This window comes from Notechis scutatus, chromosome 10 (assembly GCF_049901735.1).
Source record: "Notechis scutatus isolate UNSWTSFEM ecotype Mainland chromosome 10, rNotScu1.2, whole genome shotgun sequence".
Lineage (NCBI taxonomy): Eukaryota > Metazoa > Chordata > Lepidosauria > Squamata > Elapidae > Notechis > Notechis scutatus.
The window spans coordinates 2,652,929-2,679,372 of NC_142018.1; the positions used below are offsets into that span (position 1 = coordinate 2,652,929).

Here is a 26,444-nt window from a genome sequence, read left to right on the forward strand (position 1 = left end):
GTGGAAGGAGAAAACCAGGGACTTGCTTGCCTCTGAAGCCTCTTCTTCATTCGTGCCTTTGATTGCTGGGAAAACTGACCAGCCTGGAGAAACTGGAAGCAAACTCCATACTTTTGAAGACCTCTGGGGAGACAAGCAGCAGGCAAACCTAGTGGAAATAAAAAAAACAGACAGTAGGAACTTAAGAGGAAGGAAACAATCACCATTTCAGGGTCTGAAAAATCTGGAGGGACGTTCAGATCAGGAGAGACACTAAAAGGAGGAGTTGGAAGAAGCGGGGGGCATCCCTCCAGGTGCCCTGGATTCTGGTGAGAAGAAAACTTCTCCTTTTCTGCTGCCTTCTCTTCTCCCAGCCATGGACAGGCACGTGTGGTTCACTCCTCCACAGGTCTCCAAAGCCTTCCGTTGGGTGGGGAGATCCAACAGCACCAAGTCCCCCCTCTTTCCATTCCACAATCAACCCTCCTTCCACGAGGACCTGGATGTGAAGCTCACGGGAGAGTTTGAGCGGGACACCGGTTACGAGGAGGAATCGCAGAGCCAAATGAGGAAAGCCCTCCTGGTTGTGGCTTATTCAGCCATTATTTGCATCTCGCTTTTGGGCAATGGTGTGGTGTGCCATGTGGTGGTGAAGAACAAGAGGATGCACTCGGCCACCAGTCTTTTTATGATCAACGTGGCTGCAGCCGATATCCTGATCACTCTCCTGAACATGCCTTTCACCCTGGTAAGCAACCCTGGTCCCACCATCGCTTTCTTAAAGAGGGCCCCCCCCAATGCAGATTCCTCCCTTGCGAGACTGGTCGATTGGGCCAGGTGCTGGGGCTCAGTTCTAGAGAAAAGTTCTAGAGAAGTCCAGTGGATTTGGGGGTCCGTCCTTCCTTTTTGTCCAAGGATTTAAAGCTTGGGAAAAGTACATCAGCTCTGAAAAAATGTTTCGTTTGCCAAACTTCTTGCTAGAACAGGAGACTGTGAGAGCTGAAAAGATGTAACCTTGAGAAATTATTGGAAGGGCCACCTTCTGGTTCAGCCCATCTTATTATACTCCCAAGCATACCATTCAAAGAACAGAGGGGAAGAGAGTTTGAAGGTAAGCGCTCCTTCAGAGTTGAAGCTGTGATGTGGTTTCTTGGGGAGAATGATGGGGCTTAAGGTCCTATAGGCTTGGAAGTCATTAGGCTGTGTGAGGCTGCTCCAGGCATGTCCTTTACAGACACTGTGCTATGCTGAAGCCATTCCAGAAACATTCCCCCTCCCATGGAATTATCCTTCCACTCCCACCATTAGAAACTCCCCACCAGCTTTGGATGCCAACTTGCTCCTTCTTTTGAGGGGCTTCTAGGGGTGGCATTCAACTGGTGTAATAACCAGTACAGTGAGCGCACATTTTTGGTGAGCGCACACATTGATGAGTGGGTGGGTTTCTTTGAATCTGTTGCATTACAAGCTACCCATTTTGTCAGAGTCCAGTTAATTCAGTGAGCAGTTGAGTTGAGATGTTCAGCTGCTCTCTCCCAGAGAGAGACCTTGGGGAGGCCAAACAGCTGACAGGGAGTGGGATTGTGGCTCTGTTGGCTGTGGAAGAAACTGGGGAAGGGCAAAGTCCGGCTGGACTGAGCAGGGAGAGATAGAGCAAGAGAGAAGGAATTCAGAGGAACACCCAGGCCCACCCCTTCTTCATCCTAGGGCATGCAGGGAGGAAAGGAGAAGGGAGCAATGTGAGTTGCGTGGCTTACGGGGGAGGAAAGGGCCCTGATTCCCTTCATTAGCTGCAGCTGGGAACACAGTGTATAAAAACAGGCAAGCTGCGTGCAGCGAGCTGTTGGGAGCAAATCGTGAATTTATCTGGTATCGTCGAGGCTTATCTGTGTTCCTGGTTTTGTGTGGATTTTTATTTACAGTTTATATGTACTTTGTTTTCGGACTGAATTTCCTCCACTTAAAGACTGTTCTTGGGAGAGTTTTTTCTCCAGCCGAAGGTAACCTGGACATTGGGGGCAAAGTTGGAAATATTAAAGGGACTCTTCTTGCTTATCTGACTGTGTTGTCTTTGTGCCACATCCCTTTGGGTCATGACACTGCCACTTGCACAAATGGAGCTTCGTCCGCGTCTGCTGCTTGCGCAGAACCATCCCCTCTCCTCCCCCCTCCCACCGCCGGTGCGCAAAACCAGAAAGGTTATAGGGAACGCTGCTGTACCGTCAAGGGGAAGTGTGTTCACAGCCTGGCTTCTCCTGGAGGAGAGACATGGAACAAGCCCGAGTGGAGCCTGCCTTAGGCCTGATTCTAGCCCAACTTTCTCTTCTAGGTGCGATTTGTCAGCAGCACCTGGGTTTTTGGAAAATCGATGTGCCACATAAGTCACTTTGTCCAGCATTGCTCCATCCTGGCGTCTGCGCTGACCTTTGCCGCCATTGCTCTGCACCGCCGCCAGGTAAGGGCCTCTCTAGATTCTCTTCTGGGAACTATTTCAAAAATCTCTATTCTGTTTGATTCAATTCTCAAAATGCCTCACAATACAGGTAATCCTTGACTTACAACCATTCGTTCAGTGACCTTTCAAAGTTACAACAGCATTGAAAAAAAGTAACTGATGATCATTTGTCATACTTATGACCATGGCTGCAACCCTCTGGTCACAAGATCAAAGTTTGGACACTTGGCCATTGGCTCGTATTTATGACGGTTGCTGTGTCCCAAGGACACGGGATCGATCCCCTTTTGCAACCTTCTGACAAGCCAAGTCAACAGAGAAGCCAGATTCATTTAACAAGCATGCTACTAACTGAACAACTGCAGTGACTCACTTAACAACTGTGGCAAGAAAGGTCATAAAACGGGGCAAAATTCACTTAACACTTGCCTCATTTAGCAAAAGAAATTTTGGGCTCAATTATGGTCATTAAGTTGAGGACTATCCTTTAAAAAATATCTATAATGTAAAAACTAAGCAGTGGTGTAATACTGTACCTATATTACTATTGTACAATTAAAAATGTAATTTAGAATAGGTACACACTGCCTCTATTTTTCACATGTGTGTGTATTTATATATGAGAAAAAAAAAAAAAAGAAATGACTCAGACTACCTATGAAAAGAACCAGAATGGAAATTAAAAACAAAAACAAAACCCTCTCCCAAATGTTAAAAAAAATGTTCTATGCTAGAACTAAAAATTAAAACATTTGAATTTCAAAGCCATCATGATATATAAATATAAAAGTAGGGAGGGAGGGAGGGAGGAAGGAAAGAAGGAGAGATCTTGAATGACTGTCTTCATTTTTTGGGTGATCCACTTTTAAACTCTTTTTGAACCGAGGCCAAGCAGAATCACATTTGCTGATCTTGCCTGGTCCCAAACTCAGACTCAGTTCTGCAACTAAGAGAGTATCTCCTCCTGCAGCTAGAATGAACGACACAGCTGGGGAAAGGGAGGCATCCCACGTGAGATACCAGGAGATGCTGATTATTAGTGGAAGTGGATCCACCAAGATTGAAATGAACTTGCCCTGGAGTGTTGACCTTCACGGTTCACAGGGGCATCCCAAAAGCCACCCAAAAGGTCAAGCTCATACACACAACTGTGAACCGTAGACACCCTGTGGTTGGGTGCTTGAGGAGGTTTCAGCCTGCTTAATTCTGACCCCTTTTTCAGGTTATAATGCATCCCTTCCAACCCAGAATGTCCCTCGTGAAAGGAGGGCTGTGCATCGTGGTGATTTGGCTGATTGCCAGTTGCTTCTCTGTGCCCTACGCCTTCTACCAGAACCTCGAGAGGCTGCATTACGGGTAAGATTTATCAAGATCACCAGAGAGAAAAAAGGAAGGCCTCTCACCCTCCATCCCTCTGAACACCCGAAACCGTGAACCAGAAACGCCACAAGGACTGCGGAGGGATCGAAACCTCACTCATGATCGAAACCCTCTGCCTTCTGGATGCACCTGGACACTCCATGGGGACATCCATGGGGGAGAGGCTTGCTCTGGGACGCCCTATTGGCCCTTGTGCAGATTTTGATACACACCCTTCTGACATGCCTGTCATGCACATGATTCTGGGTTGGGTTTGGCATTTCCAAGAATGCGTGTACCATGTGTGTAGACAAGAACCCTTTTGGTATAAAACACCAGGCTAGAAACCAGGAGACCTTTGAGTTTCTGGTCCTGCTTTAGGCCCAGACGCCAGCTGGATGACCTTGGGCCGGTCACTTTCTCTCAGTCCCAAGAAGAACGCATGGGCAAACCGCTTGTGAAAATCTTGCGAAGGAAACTTCAGAGTCAAGACTGACCCAAAGGCGCATGCACGCACGCACACACACACACACACACACACACACACACACAGTATGTGTATATATTTAAATTTCCATAAAATATCTTGAATGGTTTAATAGTCAAAATTAGCCAATAATGTTTTAAAAATTAACATATGAATGGATGGAAAACTACAAGTAAATTACTGTCGCGGCTTCATTTTTCGTAAGTGCCTATTTCAAAATAATTTGGAAGTGAACACAAATGCCTCCCCTTTGCTTCTAAAGAGGTAACACAATGTCCTCTCTCCTTTTTTTTCAAGCTTGTGCATAAACCTGAAAGAAAGATGATCCTGCTTTAAGGAATTCAGTCATAAAAGATACTTTCAGAGTAGCTTTTTCTCCCAGGCTTCTGCTGTGTTCATGCAAGATCAAAAATCATTTCTTCCAAATAAGCTGCAAAGCATGGACGGCTCTCCTTTATCCTGTTCCAAGCTGAGATCCAGTCAGTAAAAAATGATAACACTCAATACAATTAACTGTTTGACTCATTAACTGTAACAAGGTACCAGTGACAATTTAAAAATAATTTCCCTAAGTACTAGTATTTTTGTTGTTAAATTGTTCCTGTCTCTATTAACTTCATCCACCAATTAATTTTGGCCAAAATCCTTATCAAACAATACTTTTTCAGTGTCGCCAGTTGCATCTGAAGTTACTCTCAGTGTCTGATTAGTCTGAGCTGGTGAGCTGACGAGATGAGCTGTACTGTCCATCTTCCTTCAAAGAGAAAATGAGAGGAGATAGAAAGGAGATTTGATCTGCTCCACTTTGTGCAGAGACGAACCTTTCAAAGCACAACATGTTCCACTAAACATGGTTTTCTCTCCTTCTGTGTTCCAGAAATAAGACCACCCGAATAGCGTGCCTTTCCAGCTTCCCTCCTCCGACAGATCTCTACTGGAAGTACCTGGACTTGACCACTTTTGTGCTTCTGTATCTCCTGCCTTTCTCAGTGATCTCCATCACTTACGTATCAGTGGCCAAGAAACTCTGGATGAGGAACACCATTGGGGATGTGACCATGAACCAATACTATGCCCAGCAGCGGAAAAAGAAGATGACCTTGAAGATGCTGATGGTGGTCGTGATGGTATTTGGGGTCTGCTGGTTCCCCCTGAATTGCTACTTGATCCTCATGTCCACCCAAGCCATCGATCGTAACAATGGCCTTTACTTTGCTTTCCACTGGTTTGCCATGAGTAGCGCCTGCTACAACCCCTTCATTTACTGCTGGCTCAATGAAGGTTTCCGCACAGAACTCAGGGCCCTGCTGGGAATGTGCTCTAAGAAGCAGGCTTCCAGCAGTCAGCCCCTGCGGTCTGTATCTGCTGATGTTAGGTTCAGCTGGGGTGGCGATCATTGCTGCAAACAAGGGGCCACCACTCAGCAGGCAAGGGAGTCGTCTCACAAGAACTCTGTACAAACAGACATCTGTATTGTCGAGCTGATCGCAACAGCTGGGAGGAGGCTTGAATGTGGAACGAAGCAGCCTCGCTCGGGTTTAGTAACAGCTCTGTAGTTGGGTCATCTATTGACCAGCCCTTTGCCACATCCACATCTCGTGCTTTCTGATGAGAACTTATCACATCAGCATTACACGAGTGGACATCCCTTTAGCTTGCTGCTTTCCATGAGCGATGGGGGAAACTGCAGCCCAGAAGCCTTGATACCTTCATTGTTTGAAGCTGGAGCCCAACCTGAGTGTTTGATGCAGGATTTCTGGAGCTTGGACTTCAACTCCCAGAATTTCTCCAGCCAGCATGGAGAAGTCCACGTATTTTAAAGTGGCCAAAGTTGAGAAACACTGGTTTGATCAAGTCATTATTTGGAAAGAACAAAACAGTGTAGAAGAAGAGGCGGGCTTTCTCTATGCTTTGCTTAAAAGAAAGGTACAGATTTGAACACTGAAATAAATCAGGCTGAGGAGCTTCAGAGTCTTTCAGCAGGGACAGAATTCGCTTTCAGGTGAGAAGGTCTGGAAATTCAAGTAATTATTTTTAGGAAACTCTCAGTGGCAGGAGCAGGAGGGAAAAGAAGCAGCACCCAGGGGTGGGATTCAAATTTTTTAACAACCGGTTCTGTGGGCGTGGCTTAGTTGGTGGGTGTGGCTTGGTGGTCATGTTATTGGCTGGGCGTGGCCAACTCAATATCACTCACATCGAGGCACGCATCTCCTCGCCTGGTCTCTCATGACTGTGGGGATGCTGCAACAGTTGTAAGTGTGAAAAATGGTCATAAGTCACTTTTTTCAATGGTCACTCCACACAAGCAAAGTACCAGCAAAGGAGGGGGAAAAAACTCCAGAGACGTTCCTGAGACAGGAAGTCTAGTCCTGCCAAGAATGTAATAAGGGTTAACGGAGAGGCAGTTTCTGTAAGCAACACCAGAATGTTTCCTTCCTGCCTTCCTTACAGGATTGGGCCAGTAATTTCTTCTAACAACCGGTTCTCCGAAGTGCTTAGAATGTTAACAACCGGTTCTAGAGAATAGGTGTGAACTGGAAGAATCCCACCCCTGACTGCACCTGTTCCTGGGACAAGGCTGGAATTTTTCACCCACTTGGGTTTTGTTTTGAGCAGTGATTTCAGCCTTGAAATGAAAACAATTATGATGGGTTACTTAAATTTGGTGGTGCCTTTGGAAAAGGAAAGGAGCCACAGGAAAGGGGTCTTGTGGAATCAAATGCAGGCCCCCACAACCAATAATCAAGGCTCACTGCAGATTTTTTTTGCTCAATGCACCCTGAAGGAATTCCCTGGGAAAAACCATGGGAAGGACTGCCGCAGACAAAAAGACGCACTCACATTTATACATTTCAGGAACAGAGGAGAAAATGATGCGGTACATATGCATAGACAATAGGTAATGTAAGCATCAATATTCATAATTAGCTTTAACAACACTCATGTTACTTCTCCAACCTTTTACTATTACAATCCTCAAGAAAGAGTGATTATCTTAATAAAAAGAAACATAGCCGTTAAGTTGCCATAGCAATTTTGATAATGCATTCTGAGAACCAAGCACTACTTCAATGTTGCCTCAATCAGCACACGTTCCTTGTGTGTTTTTCTCTTAGTAACATGTTCTGACTCCTCCAAAAACCATTTTTTGTTCAGTGTCGTGGAGGAGCGGTTTAGTCAAAAATTCAAGGTGGTAACCACAATGGTACAATCAAAACTCCACCTGGTTTTTAAGTGCAACACCCATAAAAACATGGGCAGAGCATTGATCTCACCATCATGGTCGCCATCTTGAATATTTTTACCCTCCCCAGCGGATGGCCCTAGTTCAGAGGACCTTGTTCTGGAGTGGGACCCCATGCTCACCAATCATAATTTTAGCTGTAGCAAAGGAAACCCCCACGCTTTGCCTTCTGCCATTTCTTGCATGGCTGAAGACACGAGTTCCCCAAATCCTCAGAGCTGAGACTTAATTAGAGCAAAAGATTGCAGAAGAAGTTGGCACTGCGGAATTCTGAGAGCTAAAATCCAGATGTGTTAAGGTTGCCAAGGTCAAGCAGCACTTCCCTGTGGGATTACTTTCTTGGGCCAGCCTGTCCTGAGTGGCCAAGAAGAAGCCACCCGTTGCTTGGAGTTGCAATCCAGAACCAAACCTTCTCCAGCCATTGTTCACATCTTGTATGCTGTTTAGCAGGAGCCTTACAGGAAAGAAGGCCAAACATCCATTGGCTCCTGCTGGCCAACCTATTTCTAAGAAGAACGTAGAGTTAATTCTGTACTGTTTACAATTCTCTGGTTTGAAGTCACCTGGAGATCCAGAAGTATGCCAGGAAGCATACCAGGGGTGGGATTCAAATTTTTCTACAACCGGTTCTGGGCGTGGCTAGGTGGGCATGGCCATGTGATTTGGGTGGGCATGGCTTTTTTTGCAGCACCACCCCCCACCCTCCCACCCAGTTTTTTGGGCCATCCTGGCCTCAGGGGAGCCTCTGGAGGGGGGGGTGTTTTTGCTCCTAGAAGGATCCCTGGGGCTCAGGAAGAAAAAAAGATGGAGCACAGGAGGGGCGCACAGCACCCCTCCATGCTACGCTTTGGGGCCTTCCAGGCCTCAGGAGAGCCTCGGGGGGGTGGGGGTGTTTTTGCTCCCAGAAAGCTTCCCTGGAGCCCAGGAAGGCAAAAAGTGGAGGGGGTGCTGTGCCCCCTCCCTCCATTTTCTTTGCCCTCCTGGGCCTCAGGGAAGCCTCCTGGGTGGAGCAATAAGAAAGGAGGGGAATCCCGGCACAGCTGTTCACAGGAACAGCTGATTGTCAGGAGGGAAAAGAAAGAAATACCTTAGGGAGTGACTGGGCTGACGGATGAGCAAGCATCAGGCATTGGGCGGGCGGGGCAAGCGCGTGGTAACCGGGCGACCAGGTTGGGGGCGTGGCCAGCCAGAAGTTACTACCGGTTCGGCGACCCACGCCAAATCCTTGCTACCAGTTTGGCTGAAGTGGTGCGAACCGGATGAATACCACCACTGATGCATACGCTACGAACTCCTGCCTCTGGCTGCAGACCTGAGAGAGAAATGCAAGCATATTGCAATGATAAGCAGGTTTAATGACCACATCCATTTGCCAGGAAATGGATGCAGAAGAAAGAGACACAGAAAGATTAGCCCAGAGCCAAATATCCTTGGTATAAATGCACCCTAGACTGGATTCATAATGTAGGGCGAGACACACTTTCTACGAACTAATTAATGATGGGCAGAAAATAGGCTGCTTTGTGGCTGGAGGTGCACAATACATTTAACTTATTTACTAACCAAACCAATTCTCTGGGTTTCCACAGTGCCATGAATCACAAACCAATTAAATAGCTTGCCTTCACATCACTAAAACTATCCAGCGAAAAACTGCTCTTGAAGTGACCTGGCTTACTCTGCATTATGGGCGCCATCACTGCCAAACGTGGAATTTTCATCATGCTGCCCCCGTTGAGCTGTTTAAGCAGAGCTGAGGACACCCTGGCTGTTGCCTTTCCTAAATACAAGTTTTCTCCATATTGACTGGCCCCCTTTAAAGACCCTGTCAGCATTCCAGCTGCAGGAAGACGGCATGGACACTTGAATGCCAGAGAGCTACATACATAACAATAGACAAATTAGGAATAATTTTAAGAATAGTATTAAATGTTTTGGAATACTACAAAGCCCATCCGGAAAAACAAATAGCCCTTGTATTCTTGGATGCACAGAAGGCCTTTGACAATCTAAATTGGCAATTCCTAATCCAACAAATTTACAATATGAATTTAGGCACTAAATTTGAAAACATTGTGACTACAATTTATGATTCACAAAAGGCAAATATTATAATTAATGGAGAGTACACGCGCTCAATAAAAATAGAAAGGAGTCAGGCAGGGATGCCCATTGTCTCTCCTGCTCTTCATGTTTTCTGTGGAAACATTGCTTACACGAATTAGACAGAACCCAGGAGTAAAAGGACTAAAAATTAAAAAAGAAGAATATAAACTCCAGTCATTTGCGGATGATATGGTATTTTTCATAGAGGAACCAATTGAAACAGGTCAAGAACTATTGAAAGAGTTAGATCAATTTGGGGAAGTTGCAGGACTTAAAATTAATAGGGGGAAAAACAAAATTAATAACTAACAATTTAACAGAAAAACAAAAACTAAAATTGGAAAGGATAATGGGATTACAAATAGTAAAAAAAAGTTAAAAACTTAGGAATTTGGTTGACGGCTCAATGCAAAACTCTAATGGAAAATAATTGTAATAAATTATTACAGCAAGTCAAAAAAGATTTAGAGATATGGGTTAAATTGCAAATCTCCTTATTAGGGAGGATTGCCACTATAAAAATGAACATTCTGCCCAAATTTATTTACTTATTCCAAACAATACCAATAAAAATACATAAAAATTACTTCGTGGAACTTAACAAGATAATTACCAAATTTATTTGGCAAGGGAAAAAACCGAGGATAAATGTAAAGGCAATGCAAGATATGAAGAGCAGGGGAGGTATGGCACTCCCAAATTGGGAATTATACTATAGTGCAGCCTCCTTACTTTGGTTGAAAGAGTGGGTAAATCTGTGGAATAAAAGGATCTTATTTTTAGAAGGCCATGATTTACAGAGGGGATGGCATGCATTTTTATGGGACACTGGAAAAATTAAGCAGAAGTATTTCCACAGACATATAATTAGAGATTCCTTATTGGCTAATTGGAACAAAATAAAAAAAAAACCCATTATTTAAAAATCCCAATCTGGGTCTCAACAATGGAGGCGATGATACATCCAAGTAATCTAGATCTTAATAAAATTTATTAAGATAAAATAACAACGTTGGAAGGGACATTGAAAGTCTTCTAGTTCAACCCCTGCTCAAGCAGGAGACCCTGTATCATTCCAGACAAGTGGCGAGCAGTTCCACTGGTTAATTGCTCTCACTGTCAGGAAATTTCTCCTTAGTGCTACGTTGCTTCTTTCCCTGATTAATTTTCATCCGTTGTTTCTTGTTCTGGTTTCTGGTTCTTTGGAGAACAGGTTGACCCTCTCTCCTCTATGTCAGAGGTCTCCAACCTTGGCAACTTTAAGACTTGTGGACTTCAACTCCCAGAATTCTCCAGCCAGCTATGCTGGCTGGAGAATTCTGGGAGTTGAAGTCCACTAGTCTTAAAGTTGCCACACCCTTCTCAAATAATGGAAGACTGCTATTGTATCACCCCTAGTCCTTTCTTCATTAGACCCCGGTTCATTGTAGATTAGCCTCCAGTCCCCTTATCATCTTAGTTGCTCTTCTCTGCACACTTTCCAGGACCTCAGCCTCTTTTAAGTACCACAGTGAACAAAACTGGATGCAATATTCTAAGTGTGATCTCACCAGTATAGTATAAAGCAGTACCATCATTTCTTGTGACTGTGAAGCCACCCTTCTGTTGATGCAGCCTAGGACTGTATTGGCATTTTTTGGTAGCTGTAGCACATTTCTGGCTCATACCAAGGCATTGGCAAGGATCTTGACGGACCTGAACACTGGGCCCTGCCCAACAAAATGCAATTCAATGGTAAATGGTAGGTTTTACAGGTAGGCAAAAAAAAAACCCAAATGCACAGGTAAAGAATAGGTGGTGACTGACTCAATAGCAGCAATTGTGAGAGGGATCTAGGAGTCCTAGTGGACAATTCCTTAAGTATGAGCTAGAAGTGTGCTGCAACTACCAGAAAATCGAAGGCAGTCCTAGGCTGCATCATCAGATAGTGTCAGTCCTGCCCCAATACAATAATTTAGGAAAGCAGACTCTTGACTCCAATTGACTAAAGTGAAAAGAACTTTTACTAAAGCTGTTGGTTGCAGGAAAGTGAGGCGGGATCTGAAGTTCCCACTTACCAATACAAAGAGTTCCCCATTCCTCCCCACAATATCCAGTCTGTTGCTACCCAATCCAGGATCACCATGATGTTGTGGGAAACTTGGTTGCTTAGGCTGCTGGAATTTCACTCCCAGGGTAAGGGGCCTTGAAGATGCCAGGTGTAACCAGTACAAAGAGCTCTGGTCTTATTCACACATCAACTCCCCTTCCCAATTCCCACCATTAGTTACACAGTATGTGGATTGCCACAAATGCCTCTCCTGTCCCTTCCCCTTCGATGGCAGGATACCAGCAAGGTGCCAGGCCGACGATGGAGATCCTGACTGATAGCATCAAGATCACATGAAGTCACAATGCCACTGCGTTGGGGGAGACCACATATGAAATACTGCATCCAGTTTCGGTCACCATGATACAAAAAAGACATTGAGATTCTAGAAAGTATGCAGAAGAGAAACAAAGTTGATTAGGAGACAGGAGGCTAAAATAATGAATGGTGGCTGGAACTAGGTATGTCTATAACGAAGAGTAGGATGAGGGGTGACCTTATAGTAGTAGTCTTCCAATATTTGAGGCCTATCATAGAGAAGAGAGGTTTAAAATATTCCTCAAAGCACATCTGGACAGGTCAAGAAATAATGGGTGGAAGCGATCCATCCTAGAATTAAGGAGAAATTTCCTGGCAATGAAAACAATTAATCAATGGAACGCCTTGCCTCCAGAAATTGTGGGTGCTCCATGGCTGGAGGTTTTCAAGAAGAGATTAAACAGTCATTTGTCTGGAATGGTGCAAGTCTCCTGCTTTTGGGCCAAAAGACTTCCAAGGCTCTGTTACTCTGAAATTCTACTCAGCCCTGGTCGTTTTGTTGCTCTAGTTAGATAAGGAAATATCTCTGAAATGATGAGCCAATGGGACACAGGTGGTCTGTTATTGTATAAAGGTAAAAAAGGAATCCCTGCAAATTTTACTGCACTAGTCATTGCCAACTCTAGGGGTGATGCTCCATCTTGTTCCAAGGCCATTGAGCCAGTGCTGTCCAAAGACATTTCTATGGTCATATGGCCAGCATGATGTCATGGAGCACTGTTACCTTCCCACTGAAGTGGTACCTATTTACCTACTGGCGTTTGCATGCTTTCGATTTGTTAGGTGAGCAGGAGCTGGGGTAAGGATGGGAGCCCACCCCATCACGCATGGAGCCCAAGTCTCGAACCTGGGCTTCTGGCTTTCCACCCGACAAGCCCATTCCCTTACCTGCCCCTATTATCATATAAAAACTATTTTAAAATTGAAGTGCTATGTGCAATCACCCCAAGACATTTAACTGATAAATCCAGTTCAAATTGGTCTTTCAAATACAGACATTTCTTTAGGCACGGAAAGAGATCTAAGATCTCTGTACCTTAAGAGTAACTTTAATAGACTCAAAAGCATTTTGGTCTGCACTTTGGTCAATTTTGTTGACTCTGCTGTCATGACCTTCAAGAATTATTCTGAATTTGTCTTGATGAATTTAATAATAATTAGCAAATTTTGAAAAAAAAAAATGAACTTTTTGGTTTTCATTGTTCGGATGCGGAAGAACTCAACCCCAAATATAATTAAAATCCAAAGTGTCCCTCTATTGTCAGATGAAAAACAAAATCACAGGCGTCTCACTTCAGGATTTGTTAGATGGTCTCTGAACCAATTGTTGGGAATTGTTAGTCTTTATTTGTCATACAAATAGAGGAGGAACTTGTCTCCAGTCAACAGTCTGCAGAATTGTACAAAACGTTCATTAAATAGAAAACAGCTTTTACTGAGAGTACATTCATTTCACATGCTCTCACACTCTTTATATATTAAATTAATATTTCAACTATACAATATTTACAGTTAGTTAGGAAAATATCATTTATGATTAAAAAATAATAGTCCCGTAAATAATCAACCATATAAACCATAAGGAAACTGGCAAGAATAACTGAATCAGCTGTAAAACACCCGTCTACATTTCTAACAGGTTAGGTTTTCTTGCTTCCAATTGGAAGGCCGTCTGATCAACTGGCTCCCTGGTTAAAGAACAAACCGGCATGCTTACAGACCAGTATTAACCAAGGTCAAAATGTACATTTGGAACGATTGAAGGATCAAAATGGCGATGGAGAATTCTGGATCTCAAATCAGCCCTCTACATAACTGAGGACAGCTTGGAGATAGGAGATACAAGGGGAGGTTCCTGGCTCTCTGTGGCCTTTTCTGGTATGGTGTGCTGACTTTGAGAGATCTTAGCCAACTTCTATCTTCTCGTGTAGCTTCTGAGTGTTTTGGGATTCATCCTCCCGACTTCAAGATTGGCAGCTTCATCCAATTCTGAGGATGACCTTGGATGGATGAAGAAGGCCAGATGGTTGTCAGCCTTTTCTTTGACTGGTTTCCTTCTGAGAATTTGGAGCCCCAAGCTGCCATTTCACTCAGGTGACCAGAGGGGATCTAAGATGGATTAATTGGTGTGGTCAGTGTTCTCTGCTGAATTCTTTGCAGATTACTGTTCAAAGTAATCGTATTTCATCCCTTTGTGTGTGTCCCCTCCAATGGGCCTTGGCAGCATCTAAGAGGAAGTATGGAAAAGGAGGTCCTAGCAGGTCAGAAGAATGGCTAAGTGGAGAAAGAGGGGACAAATGATATGGTGCTCTTGCCCAAGAGGACACCCCTCCCCCCGCCCAAATACAGAGCAACCTTCTCTCTTCAACAGAGGGATAGCATCAAGTTCACACAAGAAGGGTCAGTGCGCTTTGTACTGCCTTGGTAAGGCCACATCCTGCCTCTAGTTCAGGTTAGCACGCTATAAAAAGGATACTGAATGCAGAGAAGAGCTACGAAGGTAATAAGGAGCCTGAACACTAAATCATACAATGAACAGCTAAGGGAACTAGGCATGTTTAGCCTAATGAAGAGAAGGCACAGGCGAGGCATGATACCTGTCTTCCAATACTTAAAGGGCTTTGACAGGGAAGAGGGTGTCAATATATTCTCCATCACACCTTGAGGTCAAGGCAAAATGCAATGGATGGAAGCCTGACAGAGGGAGATTCAACCTGGAAATTAGGAGGAATTTCCTGACGGTGAGACTGATTAATCAACGGGACAACTTCCCACTCAGAGTTGCGGGTTCTCCGTTGCTGGAGGTGTTCAAGAAAAGATTGGACAACCATTTTTCAGGGATGGTATAAGGATCCTGCCTTGGGCAGGGAGTTGGACTAGAAGATCTTTAAGCTCCCTTCCAGCCCTATGATTCTATGAATCCAGAGCAAAATCTGAGAAGTGAGCTAGCAACTTCCCTCCGGAGAAGTGAGCAAATGCTTGTTTGTCAGGATCCAAGTCAGAGTCAATGTCAGAGGAGGGGGTTGCACCTCTGAATCAGGGGCTGGACTGGGGTGTCCTTTCTGGAAGGGAAAACCCTATTTTTGCCAGAGTTTCTGCCACCCTAAAGGTTGTACAGCTAACGAAAGATAAGGCACGATTTGTTTAAGCCTTAGTGAAGAAGTAGGCCTGATGTCTACGCTTGGGATGACTGGTTAGAAGCTTGCTTAGCAGCTTTATGGCTGCTTCCCAATGTGTCAGATTCCAAGCACCCTGGCTATTGAAAGGGATGGAGGGAAGGTCTGGCTCTTTTGAAGCTGGAGCCTCAGCTTGATTTTCACCAGAGGACCATGCATCTCGAGATGTTGTGGCCTGGCAACCACTAGCACCAGGTTTGTTGAAGTTTGAATCAGCTTATCAGGTTTAGAACGGAGGTTGTTTGGGGATACAAAAATGGCCACAACTGTGGAAGCTACAAGTAGACAAAGCTCTCTGAGAGTGATGATCCTTTCTATTCCCTCCAATATTTTGTGGCAATTAGGGCTAGAACAAATGTTGTGGGCTAATATAGAAGGGGCAAGTGTTGTCTTTCTTCAACCTCCTTTGGACAGAAGTTGAGTCTTCCTTTCTTCAGGTGGCAAGTTCGGTCTTATGTAAAGGAATGCTTATATTCCTACAAGAATCCGGCTGTGATAGGAAGGAGAGGATGTTTGGCTGTTTCCCTGCCTTGGCTTCTTGTTTCCACACCTTTTCCAGAGAGCTACAGAATGCTCTCTGGCTACGGTATTTCTCAGGGACTTCCTTCTTTGGGGGTCAATTCCAAAATAATTGCTTTAATACTTGGCTTTCAATCCCTTCATGGTCAAATTCTCCAAGTTCAGGCTTGTATTTGTGCTCCTACTTGTGGTGAGTTTAACACGACACCCATGCTGAGTCTGGAAGCAGAGCCTGAAGAAAGCTCCCCATCTCCCTGTGGCCTCAGCAGCCCAGGGAATCCCGCGGTTCCAGTGCCATCCTTTTCCTTTCTCCTACTTCCCACCATAAGGACGGAAGTCCTAAAACACTCAAGATGAACAAGATCGTAGGCCGACTGGTTAATCTGGCCTAATCCTTCTCTTTGCCAACCGCAGCATGAAAGGCTGACTTCCATCTCTCCAAAATAGTTAGCATCAAGTGAAATGTGAGCCACAAAACAGTAGAGATTACCCTCAATTCCCTGGGACGATTTTAAGACTCAAAGATTTCACGTGGTTTAACAACCCGCAAGCCTCGATTCAGGTACCTGGACTGAACCTTAAATTATGCTGAAGGAAAAAGAAAAGGGAAGTCTGAATATTCCAAACTTTTCCTCCATTCTCTTGATTTTCAGCCCTTATAATTACTGGAGAATACTTATTAGCTGGCAGAATAGACTCCTGGAAAAAAAGGGTGTCCCCGCCACCTAAACGAAAGAGGACAAAGGTCTGGAATAATTGCAATCCCTTTTGGCCTTAAGCCGCTGAAGAGACGGAAGTCAGGCTGAAAAGAGAGCAGCACCATATGACCAAGACGCAACCTCTGGCTCTTTTTCCTACACACGCTCTATCCCTGTGTGTTTCTGGGTCAAGTGCAGCATTAAAAACTTCCCACCCCCGAAGTCTCCTCTGATACACACAGCTCTCTTCTCCTTTCTCCTTTGTGCTTAAACGTGACAAACACCTGGCCACATTCGACTTCCTTCCGCCTCCACCCTCTGCCACTCCCCTGGTTCTTCCCAGGCGTTGCACTGCACAGGTGCATCTACCTGCTAAGGAAATAGTGACGGCAATTCAAAACCCGCAAGGAGGTACAGGTAGTCCTCAACTTACGACCACAAGGGAGCCCCCAAGATTTTTGTTGCCAAGTGAGAAATTTGTTAGGTGAGCTTTGCCCCAGTTCAGGACTTTTCTCGCCACATTTGTTCAGCAAATCAACGCAGTTCTTAAATTAGTCCCACGGCTGTTAATGGAATACGTTTTTTCCGCTCGACTTTGCTTATCAGATGGTTGCAGAAAGGGGGGAATCATGTGACCCTGAGACACAGCAGCCGTCATAATTGGGAGTCAGTTGCCAGGCATCCAAATGTAAATCACGTGACCATGGGGATGCTGCCATGGTCATAAGCGAGAATAAAATGGTCATCATACATCACTTTTTTCAGTGCCATTGTAACTTTGGACAGTCACTAAATGAAGTGCTGCAAGTTGAGGACTAAGCTGTATTTTGTGCTGAAATGGGCCCTAATGCTGATTCCCCAATTCCCAACCCCCTCAAACCAGAGTAGGATATTTTTCAAAGGTTGCAGGCAAATCCAGTCCTTAGTCTTGATGTGGGGCGGCAGTTCCTGAACCCCCAATCTGGTTCAATAAACAAACACCACGTCTGCTCCTGAACAAAGCAGACGAACCCTTGAAAGGGGTTTCGGAGTTGGCTGTCCCTGACTTAGGTGGATCGGTAGACTTCCCAGAAGACCACGGTGAATTTTGCAGGATCAGACCAGATTATCTAACGTCTTGTCCTCCCGATAACCAGAGGCAAATGGAGAGCCCCAAAGCAGGCAGGAGCTCAGGAGCCTCTTCACAAGTGTGTCCTTTGGTAAACGGTGTTGGAAGAATTCTTCTAACCCTGGAGATCATTTATGGAGAAGCAACCCCCAGCACAAAGCTTCCCAACCTCTGGATCATGTTGCTGAATCATTTACACAGGAACACGCTTGTTAGGAGGGACCGGATCTCGTGTTCCTTAAAACAAAGAAGCACAAAGGGAAATTAAAAGGTGGAAGGTGTATCCCATGAAGCAAAGGCTCAATTCCAACGTTCTGCTCCAACTTCAAGTCTTGTGGCATCCTTCAGATCTTGGTTTCTGGTCCACACAGATTGAACACTGGGAAAGAATCGCGAATCCTGACCAGCTCCATAGCACAGAGATGACCAAAGACCTTGTTGTACCAGTCTGGAGACCTCCCTCTAGAATTGCAAAAAGCAGGGGATTAGCAACAGAATCAGAGAGATGGAAAGGATCTTGGAGATCTTCTCGTCCAATCCCACGCTCCAGCAGGAGACACTGACCCTTTCAGACACATGGCTGTCCAATCTCTTCTTAAAAGCCTCCAGTGATGGAGTAGCCACAACTTCTGAAAGCAAGCCATTCCACCCATTCATTTTTTTTTGTCAGGAAATTTCTCCTTATTTCTAGGTTGCTTCTCTCCTTGATTAGCTTCCTTCCATTGATTCTTTTTCTGCCTTCTGGTGCTTTGGAGAATAGCTTGTCCCCTCCTCTTTGTGGCAGCCCCTTAAATATTGGAAGACTGCTATCCTGTCTCTCCTCGTCATTTTTTTTCACTAAACTAGACATATCCAAATCCCTGCATCCGTTCTTCTTGTTTTGGCCTCTAGCCCTCTAATCTTCTTTGTTGATTTTCCCTGCACGCTTTCTAGAGTCTCAACACTCAAGCCAAAACCTCCCTTTGTGCAAGCATAAATGGAATCCAGCACCCAAACAGACACAATCTGGGGCAGGGGAGATTGGGTTTTATCCTTTACTGCACAAGCAGAAACCAAATACTGAAAGAGGAAATCCAAGTTTACCACAATTAAATTAAGATGCAAAATTCTGGTCTTGCTTTGAATCGGTTATCTTGGGGAAATATTTGTGCACAGCAAGATTTTCACATGTTTCCAGATTTGACTGAAAAGCAATAGGTTAAGCTGAAGGTATTTCCTGTCTCTCTGGTGGAAACAATATTCCCCAGTCTGTGGCTCTCCACATTCAACTTCAGTAATAGCTAGCCAGTGTAGGAATTATGGCACTGAAACCAGCATGCCTGGATAGCAGCAACTTGGAGAAATCCTGTTAGACCTACATGGATATTGCCACTCTATGGACTGAGAAATTCTCTTGTCATGGCTAAGCAAATTGGATCGGACTTGGCTTGTTGTGTTGCTGAAGGCCAAACCCTTTTACGGGGGTAGAGGTCCAAGGGATACCCATCTCCCTGCCAATAAACAGCTGGCTTGAATTCTTACCGGAAATCAGTTTGACAGATGTGTGTCACTCTGGAGTGTCCCGTTCCGCAAGGCTCCATCAGGTACTGGGAGGTGAGCACCGTGGCCCTGACTCCAGCTTCCAGTGGCAACTTCGGATGCTCCAATGAGAAGGCGACCAGGAGACAACTCCCATGGGGCAGGTCTGTCCGCCATGACCTGGAAAAGGTGATCTTGGCTCAGGTATGGCTAAAACTGTCTGCTCCTTCCTGTCTCAAGAGGCTACCCAGTGAAGCAACTGATGGGAGAGCTACTGGGATCCTCGGGCAAGAACAGATCTTGGGTAGAAGCCAGGCGGCTTGCTTTGGGCTCAGAGGACAAACAGGAACCCAAGAAAGGCCAGAATTATTGCCAGCACAAAATTTGTTCAAAAGTCAAGTACAATGTTACAATGGCTTTGCTCCAGTTGGGATTTTAAAGAGTCATCTTTTCAAGTAATACTAAAGACCCGATTTTAACTTTGAATGAACCTAGGCTGAATATCAATCTGGCTAGAGCCTGGCCACCACTTATCACTGGGCACAGAAGCACCGAAAAACGAGGTGGCAACTCTGAACTGATAGGGAAAAAAGAGAGAAACAGGCTTAAGTAGCAAGTTAAAAAACTAAGCAGGCAGATGGGAGCTGGGACACTATGTGATGAGCCCAAACTATGTGGAGAGCCTGGAAGTGTTGCATGAGAGAGCAAAGGACGAAGCCCAGGGACTCTCGGCTGCTCCCTAAAAGGCCGTGGGCTTCCTCAACTCCAGCTCAAAAGATCTAGGCAAAGGATTAGTGCGGGAAGCGATGGGATCAGAGACCTGGAGATGGGAGACGGGGCCTGTTTACGGAGATTTTGTTTCCCTAGAGTTCCTCACCTGAGAACCACAAAGTCCCGCCGTGGGTGTGGAGCCATGCTGTCGGTCACATAATGGTAGACTTCGGTGTTCTTGTCCAGGGCCTCCACCACGTGGCCCTGCAGCAGGTCCTCATCCCAAGAGTGCCGCTCCCTGAGAATCCGCTTGAGCACCACCTGAGGCGGTGCTGCCACTTCGGTGGAGACTTTCCAGAGCCGCAGGGGGTGCCCGTCCTCCACCTGGGTATCACGAAGACGTGGTTATTGCTTAGGGCCAGGAGGTGTCCCTAACCCTAACCCTTGAATGCTGCCTAGACATCCCTTAGAAGGAGGGCCTTCCCCCCGTTGCCCCTCCCTTTGCAACCTCTGGCCCCCGAGGTGAGGCAGCCCCCACCTTCTGCCTCCTGGGAGTGGGTTAAGATGGCTCTGCCAATTAGCAGGGGGACAGCTGGGGGCTTGAGGGGGCTCCTCGGCCTTGTCACCCCTTCAGCATTTTAAACTCTGAATTTCAGTTTTACCTTGTACGTTTTAACTTTTTGTCTTAATTTCATTTTGTATTTTTATGATGTTGTTGTAAACCATCGAGAGTCACTTAGATGAAGTGGGCAAAATAAACAAATAAATGTATGTCCCCGAAAGATTTCGAGAATCAAAACTATGTTCACTCCTGACTAGAAAGAGGGAACTTTCTTTTTCTTTTTTCTATATTTCTCTACCATTCCAGAAACAAGATATCTTTTGGTCCATCTTTTCCTGTTACTGTTGTGGTTGCCGGCGGCAGGGGATGGTGGAGGAGAGCGAGGATTCGGAGGAGGGGCCGGGACCATCAGGGCGTGGACTGCTGCCTTCAGAGATGGTGGGGGCTGGCAGCAGTGATGAGGAGGTTCCTGAGGAGCCTGTGCCAAGTGCACGTGATCGGAGGAGGGAACAGCTGAAGCTACATAGGCGACTCGAGAGTAAGGAGGCAATGGAATGACCCCTCCCTCTAGGGCAGGGGTGGGCAACTATGGCCCTTTTATGAATTATGGACTTCAACTCCCAGAATTCCTGAGCAAGCCATGCTAGCTCAGGAATTTTGGAAGTTGAAGTCCACAAGTCATAAAGGGGCCATAGTTGCCCACCTCTGCTCTAGGGGATATAAGCCTGGTTGCAAACGGTTTTTGCCTTTGCAGAAGTCAAAAAGCGTTCGAAGGGTTAAGTGTGATGATAACAGACTTTGATTTATTTGAAGGTTTTTCTAATTGGATTACTTGGCTGCAAGCCATCTGGTAACCACAAAGAGGTATTTGTGGAATAAAGCCGAGAACGTTTCAGTTTTTGAGTTTATCTTTGTTTTTGCTCTCGGGGACTTCACCTGGGTTGGAACAGTTACACATTGAGGGTCTGTTAGATAGGATATCAAATTTGGAAATAAATGATAACAGATAATAGATAATCAGAGTTGGAAGGGACCTTGTAGGTCATCTAGTCCAACCCCCGCCCAAGCAGGAGACCCTATACCATTTCTGACAAATGGCAGTCCAATCTCTTCTTGAAAGTCTCAAGTTATGACGCTCCCACAACTTCCGAGGGCAACTTCTGTTCCATTGGTGGATTGTTCTCCCTGTCAGAAAATTTCTCCTTATTTCCAGGTTGAATCTCCCCTTGTTCAGTTTCCATCCATTGTTCCTTGTCTGGCTTTCAGGTGCCTTGGAAAATAGCTTGACCCCCTCCTCCTCTCTGTGGCAGCCCCTCAAGTATTGGAAGACCGCTATCCTGTCACCCCTGGTCCTTCTCTTCCCTCGACTAGCCAGGCCCAGTTCCTGCAACCGGTCTTCATATGTTTTAGTCTCCAGTCCCCTCATCATCCTGGTTGCTCTTCTCTGCACTCTTTCTAGAGTCTCAACATCTTTTTTATAGTGTGGTGGCCAAAACTGGATGCGGTACTTTAGGTATGGTCTTACTAAGACTTTACAGGGTGGTATGAAAACCTCACTTGAACTTGATAGTATCCCTCTGTATCCCAACTTAGGATTGCGTTAGCTTTTTTGGCTGCTGCTGCACACGGCTGGCTCCTATTTAGCTGGTTTGTCCACTAAGATTTCAAGATCCCTCTCATGAAGTGAACACACACACACACACAAATGGTCCCTCAGGCACCCACTCAGCCAACCTCTGCATTTACGTCCTCCAAGAATTGGATTCCTCTTAATTTGGAACTAGGAACACAATGCCCTCGCCTATTGGCTTCACAAAGCCCCCACCATCCCACCAAGGGCCTGCATGTGCCCCATGAGTCATGGGGTTCTAGGCAGTTCATGCAGGTTCATGCAGGTTCTAGGCAGCTGGAGCCAAGAGGGCCTCCGGGCACACGTTATTTCACCCTCTTGACTCTACCTGGACTGGGATGGAGCACCTGTGGGTGAAGGTGGGGCATCTTGATTTACTGTGTGTCCACCATTCAAATCCACCAGGCTGAGCTCAGCTGGTGGATGGAGGCCCACCATGAGCATCTGGCCCCAGAGTTAGTTTCGTTTCGTTTACTTTATTGTCATTGCACTTCATACAACGAAATCAAACACCATCTTCAGTGCACATCATGACCATGAAAACAAACACAAACAGGCATCCTTCACACTCCACTCACACTGCACAAACACTGCACTATACAGTTACTGGATGAATCATCACCTGAGGTCAGTTGGGGCCTGTCATAGAAATAGCAATAGCCTTTAGACTTATATACTGCTTTACAGTGCTTTACAACCTTGTCTAAGTGGTTTACAGAGTCGGCCTCTTGCCCCCAACAATCTGGGTCCTCATTTGACCCACCTCGGAAGGAGAGAAGGCTGAGTCAACCTGGAGCCTGGTAGGATCTGAATTGCCAAATTGCAGGCAGCCGGCAGTCAGCAGAAGTAGCCTGCAGTACTGCACTCTAACCACTGGGCCACCACAGCTCATACATGGTGGTGCATGTGTCATCCAGAGCAGGGGTCCCCAACCGCCGGTCCGCGGACCGATACCGGTCCGCGGAACAAGTCTTACCGGGCCGCTGGTTGCTGGGCGCCACCATCTTTTTTGGTAAAAAGTGCTTCCGGTGAGCTTTTCCGGGTAGAAAGCTCACCGGAAGCACTTTTTCATCAAAAAGATGGCGGCTGCCAGCGCTCGGTGAGCTTTTCCGGGCAGAAAGCCATTTCTACCCAAAAAGCTCACCGAGCGCAGCGCCGCCATCTTTGACGAAAAAGTGCTTCCGGTGAGGTCACCGGAAGCACTTTTTGTCAAAAAAGATGGCGGCGCCAGTTGATGCCGGCACCGGGCCACGGCGCCCAGCTGATACCGGTACCGGGCCGCGGCATCAAAAAGGTTGGGGATCCCTGATCCAGAGGAAGAGCTGCTGTCGGCCTCAGGAGATGAGAAGTCCAAGCTGCCGCTTCCCTCGGCACAAGGGCTGGCTGCCTAGAGGAGAGAGTAAAGCCAAGGACTCTGCCAGGTTCCTCGTGAGAAAGGAGCCCTCCTCTCCTTAAGGAGAGTGGCCAACCTCAGCTTCCCTGCTGGAAAGAGCCATGCGCTAACCCAGACTTTGCCTGCCTCGAATCTTCACCTCCAAATCCCCTGCTTTCAATCCCAGAAGCTTCTGGGGTGTGTTGACCCTCAGACCTCGCCCGGGTCCCTCTTCGGTTGCTGCTTTGGACCTGGAGATCTTGCTTGACTTTGAGCACCTGCTTCCCACTTGGGTATCTTGTAGGTTGTGCTGATGCTCTCCCCGTCACTGAGAACTTGCTTCCAAAGGACCAGCGGTGAAGGTTTCATTCACCTCTTGTGTGTGTTGAAGGGTATTTGCTCTTAGACAGGACAAAGGTGGGTTCAGCCTAACTATGGGAATACTCAAGAGAAAACCTATCAAGAGAAGGCCCTGGACAGACTGTTTGATGGTGCCACTTCCTGCAATGTGAAGATTGGCATTTTTAGAAGGATTTGGAAGGAGAGGCGGCACTGGCACCCCTAAGCTTTGGCACCCCAGGCCAGTGTGTGTACTTAGCCTCAGCCGCTGCTGAGAGCATCTTCCCTTGTAGTGGGGGTTGCTCTTTCGGCCGTCCCCCCCCCAGCCCCACTTCAGTTGAGGTGCAGAGAAACCCACCTTTTCTTCCCTTTTACAATGGCAATGAGGAAGGGATGGGGAAAAAGGAATTACTAAAAGGTGCATTTTTGCCAACCAACCGATGATGAAATAACAGGAAAATCATCTTAAGACAGATGCACAACTATCATGGAGGGCTACCTAGAAAAACAGTCTAATGGTTGCCAGGGGGGTGGGGGTTACATCAATAGCTTGAAAAGACTTCCTTTGCCCCCCCGCTCCCCGCTTACCTTCTTGCACGAGAGCTCTGTGTTTTTGGGGCCAAGTGTGCCGATCCAGCCTTTGAAGCGTTCGGATGACTCCTTCAGCAAGCTTTGGATGCTGGCTTCCAAGGCTGGGTGGGAATCCTGGATCTCTCCTTGCAGGTTTGGCTCCATCAGCTCAGGTAAAGAGAGTGGTTGAGCCTCAGCCAACAGGTAGGAGCTGCTGAGCTGCAGTATCATATCGTGGGGGATCTGGAGAAAAGAAGAGGATCCTTGGAGTGACTCTACAAGTGAGGAGAAACACCTGCTTACACCAGATGGCAAAGCTCTCCCTGTCCAGACAGATTCTTCTGGTGCTTGCTATTTTTCCTAGAGCAGGGGTCGCCAACCTTTTGGACCTCAGGGACCACCCAACTATACGATTTCAGATGACTGTCCAATCTCTTCTTGAAAGCCTCCAGTGATGGAGCGCCCATGATTTCTGGAGGCCAGCTGTTCCACTGGCTAAGTGTCTAACTGATAGGAAGTTTCCCTTCCATCCCAGGCTGCTCCTCTCTTTGATGAGTTTCCAACCATTGTTTCCTGTCCTGCCCTCAGATGCTTTGGAGAATAATTTGACCCCCCTCTTCTTTGGGGCAGCCCCTCAAATACTGGAAGACTGCTGTGTCACCCCTAATTCTTCTTTTCTTTAGACTTGAAAGATCAGACTAGGGATAGATCATGTTGGAGAAAATATTTGCGATTGCTAAGTATTGGCAACAACTTGATAGAATGTGTTTGATTACATGAAGCTTTTTATGTTGATTTGCTATCCTAAGTATACTCTTATTTTGCGTGGTTTTGGTTGTTGTTGTTTTATTTTACTGTAAACCATTCTACAAACTGAAGTTGGAAGCAGTAGAAAAGCATATTTAAAATAATAATAATTTAAAAATCATCTGAGTCAGTCTGAACCCCTCTAGGTTTGCAACATCCAGAACTCCTCTTGTCGGCCTTTTTAAGGTGGATCAGACATCTATAGGATCAATATTACCTTTATTGCATAGCAATAGCAAAAGCCCTTAGACTTATATACCGCTTCACAGGGCTTTATAGCCCTAAGTGGTTTACAAAGTCAGCCTCTTGCCCCCAACAATCTGGGTCCTCATTTTATCAACCTCGGAAGGAGGGAAGGCTGAGTCAACCTGGAGCCTGGTGGGATTTGAACTGCCAAATTGCAGGCAGCCAGAAAGAGCCACCTCTTTAATATAGTATAGCTTGAATAATAGAATTTTTCAGGTGTGAAAGGACTCAACCCCTCCCTCCCTCCCTCCATCTTTGTGAGAACTTGGGGCAAGCTCAGTCTTCTTTATCCGCCAACTCTCTCCTTCCGCCCCTCAAGGTCATGCCCTCTGACTACAATTCTGAGAGCTCCAGGCCTCCTGAGCTAAAGAACAAGGCAAGAAAGCAAGTGGCACCTGGAACAGCTTCTTGCAGTTGGCCATCATGTGGGAGAGGCCTTGGGTGGCAGCCATGTTTTCATTCAGGTCTTTCTGGTCCGGTTTCCCCACAGTGCCCCTCCTGTGAATCAACCTGCCATGAGTGGACAAAGAGAAGTCAGCATCATCTGTGCTTGTGGTCGAGCCTTTCCAGCCACGGTCAACAATGAGGGGGGCTCAGGGGAAGTTATCTTCTTCCAGGTTTGGCCCCGAGGCCGGACAAGCCAACGATGAAACCTCCACCAGTGTCACAAGCAGACGGCACCTGCGTCAATGCCTACCGCCACTTTTTACATTTATTTTTCCAGGATTCTAAGTGTTTTACCTAAGAAAAACTCTGATAACCCCCATGAACTTATAACCATGATAAATGTCAGTTTGGCCTCATTAAGGTTGTACCACTATGGATTTCTGATTTTAATTCGTTATCAAAAATTATTAATACACATTCAGGGGGCCTTTCAACATAAGACTCTGAAATGATATACCTTTTCTTTTTCTCTCTCTTTTAGAAAAACATAACAGAAACTGTACAAATGCAGCATGAAAACTCTGGTAGTCAGCATAAAATCACACCTGTTTCCAAACAGAAACAATGCAACAATGGAGAATGGGGGTCCAGGACAACTCACCACAGCCATCTTGCTGCGGCCATCTTGGCGTGGTCAACGCACCTCGGGATAATTTACTGTGGGAAATCCACATGGGATAACTCAACATGATAATGTTATCCGC

The 26,444-nt window shown here is 46.0% G+C and overlaps 2 protein-coding genes across 6 annotated transcripts in view; one reads left to right on the forward strand and one right to left on the reverse strand.

Annotated features, from left to right (window-relative positions):
- Positions 1–257: 257 nt before the first annotated feature.
- GPR83 (G protein-coupled receptor 83) lies at positions 258–5,853 on the forward strand. Its single transcript, XM_026678571.2, has 4 exons — positions 258–727; positions 2,309–2,434; positions 3,657–3,790; positions 5,158–5,853. The coding sequence occupies exons 1-4, from the start codon at positions 356–358 to the stop codon at positions 5,834–5,836; spliced, it is 1,311 nt and encodes a 436-aa protein (XP_026534356.2). The 5' UTR covers positions 258–355; the 3' UTR covers positions 5,837–5,853.
- A 7,484-nt stretch (positions 5,854–13,337) lies between these two features.
- Positions 13,338–26,444, reverse strand: part of STARD8 (StAR related lipid transfer domain containing 8) — a 76,758-nt gene continuing 63,651 nt past the window's right edge. For all 5 annotated transcript variants that reach the window (XM_087971972.1, XM_087971971.1, XM_026678554.2 and 2 more), the window contains 5 exons: positions 25,689–25,803; positions 24,259–24,483; positions 19,934–20,151; positions 19,060–19,236; positions 13,338–18,000 (listed from right to left, as the gene is read on the reverse strand). In XM_087971972.1, the coding sequence (XP_087828098.1) occupies positions 17,883–18,000; positions 19,060–19,236; positions 19,934–20,151; positions 24,259–24,483; positions 25,689–25,803 (853 nt within the window). In that variant the 3' untranslated portion in view covers positions 13,338–17,882. The remainder of the gene's footprint in view (positions 18,001–19,059; positions 19,237–19,933; positions 20,152–24,258; positions 24,484–25,688; positions 25,804–26,444) is intronic.